The sequence below is a fragment of the Scyliorhinus torazame genome, chromosome 8 (assembly GCF_047496885.1).
Source record: "Scyliorhinus torazame isolate Kashiwa2021f chromosome 8, sScyTor2.1, whole genome shotgun sequence".
NCBI lineage: Eukaryota > Metazoa > Chordata > Chondrichthyes > Carcharhiniformes > Scyliorhinidae > Scyliorhinus > Scyliorhinus torazame.
In genome coordinates, this window is record NC_092714.1 from 258,336,494 (window position 1) to 258,349,338 (window position 12,845).

Consider the following 12,845-nt stretch of genomic DNA (forward strand, 5'->3'; position numbering starts at 1 on the left):
GTACACTGGCTTTCTCCCGCACGTGCCAGTTTCCCCAACCCTTCATGTTATCTCTTGCTCATCCACCCTCCCAGGCAATCCCATTCTCCACCCCACCCCCCCCCCCCAGGTTGCTGCTGCTGCTGACCGACCTTCCTCTAACGCTCCGCAAGATAGTCTAGGAACGGTTGCCACCGCCTGTAGAACCCCTGCGCAGACCCTCTCAAGGCAAACTTAATCCTCTCCAGCTTTATGAACCCAGCCATGTCGTTTATCCAGGCCTCCACGCTGGGGGGCTTCGCCTCCTTCCACATTAGCAAGATCCTTCGCTGGGCTACTAGGGACGCAAAGGCCAGAATGCCGGCCTCTTTTGCCTCCTGCACTCCCGGCTCGTCCACTGCTCCAAATATTGCTAGCCCCCAGCTTGGCTTGACCCGGACTTTCACCACCTGAGATATTGCTCCTGCCACTCCTCTCCAGAACCCCTCCAGTGCCGGACATGACCAAAACATATGGACATGGTCCGCCGGGCTCCCTGAGCACCTTCCACATCTGTCCTCCACCACAAAGAACCTACTCAACCTCGCCCCCGTCAAGTGCGCTCTGTGAATCACTTTAAATTGTATCAGGCTTAGCCTGGCACATGAGGAATTAACCCTACCTAGGGCATCAGCCCACAGACCTTCCTCAATCTCTTCCCCCAGCTCCTCCTCCCATTTACCCTTCAGCTCCTCTACCAGCGTTTCCCCTCTTCTTTCATCTCCTTGTGTATTGCCGACACCTTGCCCTCCCCGACCCAAACACCCGAGATCACCCTGTCTTGAATTTCTTGTGCCGGGAGCAACGGGAATTCCCTCACCTGTCGCCTCACAAATGCCCTCACCTGCAAATATCTAAAGGCATTTCCCGGGGGTATCTCGAACTTCTCCTCCAGTGCCCCTAGGCTCGCAAACGTCCTGTCAATGAACAGGTCCCCCATTCTTCTAATCCCCGCCCGATGCCAGCTCTGAAACCCCTCGTCCATCTTCCCCGGGACAAACTGGTGGTTACCCCTGATCGGGGACCACACCGAGGCTCCCATTGCACCCCTGTGCCATCTCCACTGGCCCCAGATCCTTAGCGTTGCCGCCACCACCGGGCTCGTGGTGTACCTTGTCGGCGAGAGCGGCAGCGATGCCGTCACCAACGCCCCCAGGCTCGTTCCTTTACAGGACGCCATCTCCATCCTCTTCCATGCCGCCCCCTCTCCCTCCATCACCCACTTGCGGATCATCGCCACATTTGCTGCCCAGTAGTAGCTCCTTAGGTTTGGCAACGCCAACCCTCCTCGGTCCCTACTGCGTTCCAGGAATCCCCTCCTTACCCTCTGGGTCCTATTCGCCCACACAAACCCCATTATACTCCTACCTACTCCCTTGAAAAAGGCCTTGGTGATCACAATGGGAAGGCACTGAAACACAAACAAAAACCTCGGAAGGACCACCATTTTGACCGACTGCACTCTACCCGCTAGCGAGAGCGGTAACATGTCCCATCTTTTGAAGTCCTCCTCCATTTGGTCCACCAACCTCGTCAGATTCAGTTTATGTAGGGCCCCCCAACTCCTGGCTATCTGGATCCCCAGATACCGAAAGCTCCCCTCCGCCCTCCTCAGCGGTAGGTCCCCTATCCCTCTTTCTTGGTCCCCTGTCTGTAATACAAAGAGCTCACTCTTCCCTACATTGAGCTTATAGGCCGAAAACTCCCCAAACTCCTGAGTCTGCATGACCTCCACCATCCCCTCCATTGGATCCGCCACGTACAGCCACAGGTCATCCGCATAAAGCGACACCCGATGCTCTTCTCCCCCTCGGACCACCCCCCTCCATTTACTAGACTCCCTCAATGACGTGGCCAAGGGTTCGATCGCCAATGCAAACAACAGGGGGGACAGGGGGCACCCCTGCCTCGTCCCTCGGTACAGCCGAAAGTATTCTGACCTCCGCCGGTTCGTCACCACACTCGCCACCGGGGCTCTGTAAAGGAGCTTAACCCAACTGATAAACCCTCCCCCGAACCTAAACCTACGCAGCACCTCCCAGAGGTATTCCCACTCTACTCGGTCAAAAGCCTTCTCCGCGTCCATAGCTGCCACTATCTCCGCCTCTCCCTCCTCCGATGGTATCATTATCACGTTTAAGAGCCGCCGCACATTAGTGTTTAATTGCCTGCCCTTTACGAATCCCGTCTGGTCCTCGTGGATCACCCCAGGGACACAGTCCTCGATCCTCGTTGCCAGCACCTTTGCCAGCAACTTAGCATCCACATTGAGGAGCGAGATCGGCCTGTACGACCCACATTGCAGTGGGTCCTTGTCCCGCTTTAGGATCAAAATGTATGCCTTCTTAACTACCCTGTTCACCTGTCCTTCTGCCTTCAGAGATATGTGAACAAGCATCCCAAGCCCTCTGTTCTTCTGAACTTCCTTGTGTCCTGCTATTCATTGAGTACTCCCTTGTATTTATTACTCTTTCCAAAGTGCATCACCTCACACTTTTCGGGTTTAAATTCCACCTACCACTCAGCTGACCAACCGTCTATATCTTCCTGCAACCCAAGACCTTCTTCCTCACCAGTAACCACCCTGCCAATCTTTGTGTTATCCGCAAATTTACTTTTCATTAATTCCCCCCCCCCCCCCCCCCAAAGATTCTATATATATATATATATATATTATCACCAACAATAAGGGACCTAGCATTGATCCCTGTGGCATGCCACTGGATACCAGCCTCCAGTTACACAAATAGCCTTCTACTACCACCCTCTGTCTCCTATCACTAAACCAGTTTTAGATCCAACTTATCAATTTACCAACTTATCCTGAATCCCTTGTGATATTATCTTTTTCATCAGGCTCCAATGTGGGATCTTGTCAAAGATTTTGCTGAAATCCACATCAACTACATCAATTACACTACCCTTATCTACACACTTGGTCAACTCCTTGAAAAATCAAATTTGTTAGGCATAACCTCTACTTGAAAAAGCTAAGCTGACTACTCCTGATCAAACCTAAAGATGTTAGATCTTGGAATGTTGAGTTGCCAACATTCCTGGACCTGGACCCAGTCCTGGACCCCCCTCAATCACGTCTCTGTGATGGCAGAAATATCACAATTCCACCTGTCAACCCATGCCCTTAACTCCTCAATCTTCTCTATGATGCTCCTTGCATTAAAGTTGAGGCCAGCCAGCCTCTTGTTACTTCCTTGGAATCACCCATGGGTGAACTCCCTCTGTCTTGATTCCTTTAGTATGCTCTGTCCCTATTGTACTAACACTCTGTGTCCCCCTCTCTCTTGTTGGTCCCGCTCTGGTTCAGGTGCTGACCGTGCTGCTTGTATGTGTCCCACCTTCCCCAGAAACAGTCCCAATGATCCAGGAATCTAAAACCCTCCGACCTGCACCAACTCTTGAGCCACGCATTCTTCTGCGCTATTCCCCTATTTCCGTACTCGTTAGCACGAGGCAGAGATTACTACCTTTGAGGTTCTGCTTTTTAATCTGCTGCCTAGCACCCTGAATTCTTGATGCCAGACCGCATCCTTCATTCTAACTATATTGTTGGTGCCAACATGTATGACTCTGACTTATCATCTTACCCTTTAGGATGCCCTGCAGATGTTTAGTGACATCCCTCACCCCGGGGAGGCAACATACCATCCTGGAGTCACACCTGGAGCCACAGAAACACCCGTCTGTTCCCCTAACTAATGAAGCTCCTATTGCTATCGTTCTTTCTTCCTTCCTGCTTGTGGTACCAGAAGCTTGGCTCTAACTGCACTCTCTTGAGGAACCAGCGCCCTCGTCAGCTTCCAAAAGGGAAAACCAATTTGAGCGCGGGGCCCCAGGGGACTCCTGCATTACCTGCCTGTTTCTCTAGGAATGCCTGGTGGTCACTCTTCTTTCTTCCAGTCCCTTGAGCTGTGCTGTGACCACCTCTCTAAACATGCTATCCATGTAACACTCAACTGTTGCTTTGCTAGTCTTGCGATATTTCTCCCAATTTTGGCACAGGTGCCTCAGATGTTAGGAGGGCTTTGCAGGGTCGGCAGGGCTGGGTTTGCCTTTGTTATCTCCGGTGCCAGTCCATCCTTGTAGCAGTTTGATAGAACTGAATGGCTTACTAGACCATTTCAGTCACATTACTGTGGATCTGGGGTCACATGTATGCCAGACCAGGTGAAGGCGGCAGATTTCCTTCCCTAAAAGGGATTAGTGAAACAGATGGATTTTTACAAAATTTCACAACCCTTTTAATTCCAGATTTTAAATTTTTTTAAAAATTCAAATTCCACCACTGTGGTGGGATTCCAGCTCGGGTCCCCAGAGCATTACCATGTGTCTGCCTTACCAGTGCAGTGGCAGTAGCACTACACCACCACTTCCCCATGGCCCTTTGCCGACGCCTTATCACCTCTTCTCAACTTACTTGCATGGTTTCATTTCTCTGTGTCTTCAGAAAATTTAGCAACCGTACATATGGTCCCTTCATCCAAGTCATTGATCTAAATTGTGAATAGTTGAGGCCCCAGCACCGACCCCTGTGGCACTCCACTCATCATGTTTTGCCAACCCAAAAGAGACACATTTGGCTAACCAATCCTCTATCCATGTTTATATGTTACTCCCTACACCATGAGCTCTTATGCGTAGTAACCTTTGATGTGGCATCATGTCAAATGCCTTCTGGAAATCTAAATACAGCAAACGCACAGGTTCCCTTTATCCACGCTGCTTGTTAGTTCCTCAAAGAAAACTAATAAATTAGTCAAACATGATTTCCCTTTCACAAAACCATTTTGACTCTGGTCGATTGCACTGAAATTTTCCAAATGACCGACTATAACTTCCCACAGTTTCCCTATGATAGATGTTAACTAACTGACCTGTATTTTGCTGTTTTTTGTCTCCTTCCTTTCTTGGTTCGAGGAACCTATTTTTCAGTCTGATGCAATCCTTTCAGAATCTAAGAAATTTTGGAAAATGAAAACAAATGCATCTGACATCTCAGCAACGCTTAAGCTCCTAGGATAAAGTCCATTGGGACCTGGGCATTTGTCATCTTTTAATTCTAATAATTTTCTCAGTCCCTTGCCCTGGTGATTGTAATTTTTCTTCCCTGCCTTTTACCTCCTGATTCAGTTATTTCTCAGATGCTATTTACATCCTCTTCAGTGAAGACAGATGCCAAACATCTGTTTAATTCATCAGCCATTTCCTTATTTTCTATTACTATTCCCCTATGCTCACTTTACTCATTCTTTTCCTTTTAAATACCTGGAGAAATTCTTGCCATCTGCTTTTATATTTCTAGCTAGCTTTCTCTCATACTCTTTTTTTCCGTCCTTATTACTCTTTTAGTAATGCTGGTCTTTATATTTTGTCCAATCCTTTGACCTGCTACTCACGTTTGCAGAAATATGTGCTTCAATTTGATGCTATCTTTAACTTCTTTACTTACCCATGCATGGTGTTGCCTTAGAGTCTTCCCTTCTCACTGGAATGTAAGTTTTCTGAGTATCCTGAAATATCTCCTTAAATATCTGCCACTGCATTTCTACTGACCAATCCCTTAACTTAATTTCCTAGTTCATCACCTTGGGTAGCTCTCATGATTGCCTTATTTAAGTTTAAAACACTTAGATCCACTTCAAACAGAATGTGAAGTTCAATCCGAATATTTTTAAAGATAAATTTAGAGTACCCAATTCATTTTTTCCAATTAAGGGGCAATTTAGCGTGGCCAATCCATCCAGCTTGCACATTTTTTTGGGTTGTGGGGGCGAAACCCATGCAAACACGGGGAGAAAGTGCAAAGTTCGATCCCGGCTCTGGGTCACTGTCCGTGCGGAGTTTACACATTACGTGGGTTTCGCCCCCACAACCCAAAGATGTGCAGGGTAGGTGGCTTGGCCATGCTAATTTGCCCCTCAATTGAAAAAAATGAATTGGGTACTCGAAATTTAAAAAAAAAAAGGACTGTCCCTCCATGTCATGCTATGATCATTATTTCCCTTATTCCTACTGTGCTCTTTTGCCTTGTTTTTTCTACTGATCCAAACTTGATCCCTCGCTCCCACTATTTATCGTAAAGCCTTCTCGACCTCCCTAGTTGTGCAATTCGCCAGAACTCTCGTCGCAGCGCAATTCAGGTGAAGACCATCCCAGCGGTACAGCTCCCACTTCCCCCAGTACTGCAGCTGGTGCCCTGTACATGAAAACCCATTTCTCCCACACCAACCTTTGAGCCACTCTAATCCGATTTACACTATGCCGGTTTGTTCGTGACTCATGCATAAGACTACATGTCACCGGTATTAATGGAAATTTTTGTTCTGTCTCTTTTTCTCTCCCTCTTTTCTCTTGCTCTCGTGAATGGGATGATTGGTTTAATAATAAAAAACAAATCTTTATTGTCACAAGTAGACATGCATTAACACTGCAATGAAGTTACCGTGAAAAGCCCCTGGTCGCCACATTCCGGCGCCTGTTCGGGCACCCGGAGGAAACCCACGCAGACACGGGGAGAACGTGCAGACTCCGCACAGACAGTGACCTTTATGCACTGTAAATGTGTTTTTAAATTATAATTTTCAGATAAAATGCTTTGTTTTCATTAATCAATTTGTGGGTTTTTTTTAATGCAGGAGAAGACTTAAATGTTGGAAACGAAACGGGTCAGAGGTATGTCTATACTGCTTAGTATTAATCAATTTAAACACAATTCACAAAGGCAGAGGTACCAACAGCATTGAATCACTTGAAATTTGCAGTTTTTATTTATTATGGTGACGATGAAGCTTGAGGGCAGAGACCTACTGATTACATTTTCCTCATGAATTACAAGCATTAACTTTGGGTGAAAATGACTGAACTGTTGTTCCAGAGGCAACTGTCTTCTATGCTTCTGCAAATTGAACCAGCATTGCTTGGTGTATGAACAGTTCTCTGCCATATTGCAGTGTTGAATTGGCACACCAATTTGGTTTGATAGCATGCACGTTTTATTTAAGTTTGCAGCGTTTTTAATTTGTTTAACTTCTGTTTTTTATTTAAAGTCCAAAGACCCATGGGTGTAGAACTTTTCATGGATTTGTTGATGTTTGAAACAATAGTATCCAAACGTTGAAGCTGCACACCCATTGCATGTGCGCCCTTTTGGAGTTTCTGTGAGAAAATGAAGCTTTTAGTTCCTCAGAAGGATCCTAACTTCAAAATAAGTCGGTGGAGCCAAATGAGCTTATTGTCGGAATTTATTTGATCCTCTTTTTTTTTCAGCCTGCTTCCCCTCCGCCACAACCACCAACCACTGAGCCCTTGCAACCACACCTGATCATTTTAATATTTTCAATCCTTATTTCCCAGACAGCGACGTGGGGAGAGGGGGTTGGGGTGCAGAGGACTAATAGCCTGAACTCTGAACGTCTCTGATAAATTAAAATAATTTCTCTCTCGAAGAGAGAGGAAGTGCCAGGCTTCATCCAGTATCACTGGTGGTGATGGCCCAACAGCGATTTGAGAAGTTACCAAAATGCAGATTGTAACACTGGACTGTTTTGAATTCTTGAATTTCAATTTTTGTTTTGTTTACTTTTATTGAATGAATTGAAATAATGAAGTCTAATGATAAGAAAAGTGATTGTGACTATTGCGCTGTTATAAGAAGACGCACACTAGCTTCTTGCAGAGAAGCTTTGGTCCTCACTGGGCATGTGTTCCAGCTTAAGCCAAAGGAAGTTCTGATCATCCATATCGACCTTCAGAGTTTGGTTTTGAAACCTGAGGTTCTTGTTACCAGTTTTAGATGAAATGGTCTTTCGAAGGGTCTTTCTCCCTCAGGCCAGAGAACGGAACGAGCTAGCAAAAAGCAACCAACTGGGGAATAGCCTGCTTAGTATTGAGGTGCCTGGCCTGATCCTTTCCTGTAGCATGGAATGATCATGAAATGAGATTCCCTGTTGTATATCCTCAGAAAAGGAGCCAAGTCCCATCCGTTATTTTAGCAGTGTTCTATTGTGCTAAAAGTTACACCCAGTTTTGTTGGGTAAAATCACCATTCAATCACAGAGTTGCCTTTGAGACCAGATCAGGAAGCAGCTGTAGATTGTGGTCGTCGGTGACTGTTCTGGACTGGCTTTTGTTCCTGATGATTTGTGGAATCCAAAACTAAACCTTAAAAATTATATTTTCTTTTGTGTTGATCATTTCTATATTCCTATTAAAAGTATATTTTTTTATTTTTTTTGTCTAGATTAGGCGGGAATAGTGGGAGATGGCGGGATGTGTTACGCACTGAACTATGTTTACATTTGTATTTGTATCTTTTATTGTTTTAAAACCATAAATGCCTTCATAAAATGTTTATTTTTTTTTAAAGTATATTTTTTAATAAAAGGAGGAAATAATGCTCACTTACTTTTGATGGCAGTGAAGCAAAGAACAATCTGGAAAAATCAAAAAGCCCAAGTAGAAGAAATGTAAAGGCTGAAAAAGAGAGTGAGGAGTCTTCGTCTCTCCAGGAATCTTCTGAAAACGGACAGCGAAAAAGGCCTTCGCGACCAGGTTCTTCAACAGGGGCAGCAAAAGGTAGTGCACGTCTTCTTCTGGTAATCCCAAGTTCATAATATGTTAGTAGGTGACTGCACTGACTTCATTCCCTAAAATGAAGATCGATGGCGGGTTCAGTTTTCTCTGAACGGCTTTTTCTGACTTTGAAATATTTGTTAATTTATCCAAAGCTCGCCTGATGGGTATGTGGGTAAAGGGACTGTGAGCTGCTGCAACACGTTGTACAGACCATGGGACTGCCTGTGTACACCAGGCTGTAAAGTCTACAGTGCTGCTCTGTGGGCTACTAGACCACACGGTCTATAAAGTCGTAGTTCAAGTCCTAGTCTTTTGAGTTAAACAATCTCAGCCAAGACAGTAGTTCGAGCTGCTGCAATTAGCATTAATTGCACATATCCTTCAGTTCCCAAGTTGGAGAGGAGGGAAAAGGTTCAATGCTGGATCTTCTGTTGTCCAGTGATATTTCTCCCTTCTTTAAAATGTGCACGTGTTGGATAATGGATCCAACATAAAGGATGTTGGATAATGTGTTAGCTATAGAGCTTTCCCCTTTGGACCATTGCCGACCTTCTCTGTTTAGGCTCTGAAGTTAGTGCGGGTTTGCTACAGAAAAAAGATGAGGCCTTTCGCAACTACCAGACATCCCATAGCGCTTTACAGCCAATGAAGTACATTTTAAAGCGCGGTCATATTTGTAAACTCCAGGAGTGGCTATGTCCCAGCTCACAGCAACACATGCGGTCAGCGGGGAGGGATTCCGGCTGAGCACCAAGCCATCATATTGTTCCTAGACCACACTTGGTATGGGTGTAAATTGGTGATTTTGCAAAGCCAGTGCTGGACAGAGACAGAAAGATAGGAGCCATCATGGAACCTTATATTGTGAGAGTGTACAATATTCTAATTTTCACATCAGTAAAGTGTTGAAATGCTCTGATGTGGGTGCGGGGGGCGGGGGGGGGGGGGGGGGGGGGCGGTGAGTGAGCATTGTCTTTCATGGGGAGTTTGTTCCATTTATGATAATAGTTACAAGTATATTGTTAGATCGACCTTTCACGATCGATCGAACCTGAAGGCAGACCCTTGGCTATTTGTCTGCTGATGCTCCATCCTCAGCTGTTTTCTTCGCAATGTTTGTGGTTTGCCATTTCCTTCCACTCAAGGGAAGGGTGAGGAGGCAGGTCCAAGTTTACCTTTGTCACCAAATAATAAGTGAACCTGTGCTGATTGTGCTAATCTGAACTATACACCAGCCATATAGATACACTCAAAGTGTGGATGATGTCTCTTGAATTTACTGCTGAAGATTTCCACTTTGAAAAGCTGGTGCAAAACCGTAGCACTTTAGGAGGGAGACCGTTGAGTGGTGTAAAATTAATGTTTCATTAGTCATCGTTATGGTCTAACTTCTCAAAACTGTGTCCTACCACACACATTTTACAAAGAAAATGAAATATTATCTCTAAGCTCCACAGTGAACCAAAATAATATGTCAGTGAAGGATTTTGTAACACTTAATGAGGAGTCTGAGTTTTACCCGCTCAGTTTTTCTTTAACTCTGAATGAACGCAGCTCCAACAACACAAGAAGCTCAACACCTTCCAGAAGAAAGCAGCCCGCTTGACAATAATAATTGTGTCGCAAGTAGGCTTACATTAACACTGCAAGGGGAAGTTACTGTGAAAATCCCCTAGTCGCCACATTCCAGCGCCTGTTCGGGTACACAGAGGGAGAATTCAGAATGTCCAAAGTACCTAGCAGCATGTCTTTCAGGACTTGTTGGAGGAAACCGGAGCACCCGGAGGAAACCCGCGCAGACGCAGGAGAACGTGCAGACTCCGCACAGACAGTGACCCAAGCAGGGAATCTGACCCGGCTCCCTGGCGCTGTGAAGCAACAGTGCTAACCACCGTGCTACCGTGATGGGCACGGATCCACAAAAATCCACTCCTACAGTGGCAGCAGTGTAAATGTACCATCTACAAGATACACTGCAGAAACTCACCAAGTCTGTCCTTAGACAGCACCTTCCAAACCCACAACAGCTGCCATCTAAAACAGGCTTGTGCAAAGCACTGCTCATGGTCTGCCTGCGACTCGTGAAGCCCCTCTATCTGGCCCCCAGCACCAGTTTTCAAAGCCCCAATCAAAGAGGTGAGATTCAACGAAAGATTCTTCTTGAAGCAGCTGCTCCAATCACAGGCCAGTTCTCTCCCACTTTTATTTCTGATAGGCTCATTAATCTGCCAAGCAGCAAATGAGGGAGAGAGACCGTGTCCGATTGGAGGATCAGCAAACCCACGCATTGGTTAATGTGCCGAGGGCTGCCGGGCTGAAGGGAGAGGAGCAGTGGTGAGACTGGAACCTGGGGAGCCAGTTGCATCTGACCCGAACCCCAGGGAGACTGAGGTCGAGCCAGGGCAGTAGATACACGGGAACACCACCACCTGGAAGTTCCCCTCCGCAAAGCCACACACTGTCCTTAACAGTAAGAAGTCTTACAGGTTAAAGTCCAACAGGTTTGTTTCAAACACTAGCTTACGGAGCAAATCTCATTCCTCACCTGAGGAAGGAGCTTTGCTCCGAAAGCTAGTGTTTGAAACAAACCTGTTGGACTTTAACCTGGTGTTGTAAGACTTCTTACTGTGCTCACCCCAGTCCAACGCCGGCATCTCCACATCATGTCCTTAACAGCACTGTGGGTGTACCTATACATGGGAACATGGACTGCAGCAATAAATGCTGGCCTAGCCCGTGACTCCCTCATCCCATGAATGAAAATTATGGTTCTGTGGCACTTTGGCCATGAGGTCATTTCCTATGCGCAAACCTGGGTAATAGTGTTGGCAGGCACCTTGACCCATGGGGGCATTCCAGCCAAACCAGCTCCATCTTCATTCAGTATCCGCCTTGTGTGTGTTCCGGCACATCATAATTAATGTGGGGGAAAAAAGGGTGAACAGGGATTCAACGATTATCATAGAATTTACAGTGCAGAAGGAGGCCATTCGGCCCATCGAGTCTGCACCGGCTCTTGGAAAGAGCACCCTACCCAAGGTCAACACCTCCACCCTATCCCCATATCCTAGTAACCCCACCCGACACTAAGGGCAATTTATCATGGCCAATCCACCTAACCTGCACATCTTTGGACTGTGGGAGGAAACCGGAGCACCCAGAGGAAACCCACGCACACACGGGGAGGATGTGCAAACTCCGCACAGACAGTGACCCAAGCCAGAATCGAACCTGGGACCACTGGAGCTGTGAAGCAATTGTGCTATCCACAATGCTACCGTGCTGCCCAAATAGAACACCCAAGGTGGAAGAGGGGGACACCAAGGAGGGGGCAGGGAGGGGATGGGGAGAAGATACATCATGAAAGATGTATGTACATAAGAAACTGCCTAAATTGTAAATATCGGACACAAAAGTTTCACTCCGTAAAATTGAAAATGCCAATAAAAACATTTTTTTTTTAAAATACATAAAATTAATGTGAACCCTAGTTACGTGGGTTCTCATTTTTAGGTATATCATCATCTTTGGTCCAGAGAGGCCAGTTATTGCAGTACTCATATTGACATAATAGTGCATCATGTGAAATGCTGTTGCGGTTTTAATGTTTCACACGTTGTTGTTGGGGGGGGGGGGGGGTGGGCGGTAATGTAACTCGAATATTGAACTTTTTTTTTCTGAATTGTAGCTCAGAGGTACCTTGGATACTGCATTTACTAATTGAACAGTCTACGATTATCTGCTCTTCAAGCTAATTTACTTTCCATCCTTTGTCTCCTAGATACCAGTACAGGCACCAGCCCTACGCAAACGAAACGAAGGAAATCCAAATGAAATCTCTCCGTTGTAAACGTGTGAAGTGTAAATGTTTGTGAATTTAAATAATTTTTTCCAAGCTACTTTTCTAGCATGAACTTGTGTATAGAAGACTGTTTTTAATATTTGTCCCACTGAAATGTGACTTTAAAAAAAATTTCTTTAAATCCTGAAACTGTTTAACAAGGTTAAAAACTTGTCGTACAGCCAGTAAAAACCTTCCCTGAATGTAACTGTGCTGGTAATTTCTGTTGCAAAGCTAAAGTAAATTGCCAGATTTTGTCACTGTCAAAAATTTTGTTAGAATGTAGTATGTTGTTTTAATGTGGTATTTACTGACAGTTGAAGTGAGTGTTTAAGTCTTAAGTACTGTATGTGAATATTTGTACCAGGGTGCAATAAAACCCATCTCCACTGGA

General features: G+C 45.7%; 1 protein-coding gene across 5 annotated transcripts in view; it reads left to right on the forward strand.

Annotated features, from left to right (window-relative positions):
- The window catches only part of ncoa6 (nuclear receptor coactivator 6), an 82,572-nt gene extending 69,727 nt beyond the window's left edge, over window positions 1-12,845 (forward strand). For all 5 annotated transcript variants that reach the window (XM_072515173.1, XM_072515175.1, XM_072515172.1 and 2 more), the window contains 3 exons: window positions 6,672-6,708; window positions 8,453-8,610; window positions 12,392-12,845. In XM_072515173.1, the coding sequence (XP_072371274.1) occupies window positions 6,672-6,708; window positions 8,453-8,610; window positions 12,392-12,444 (248 nt within the window). In that variant the 3' untranslated portion in view covers window positions 12,445-12,845. The remainder of the gene's footprint in view (window positions 1-6,671; window positions 6,709-8,452; window positions 8,611-12,391) is intronic.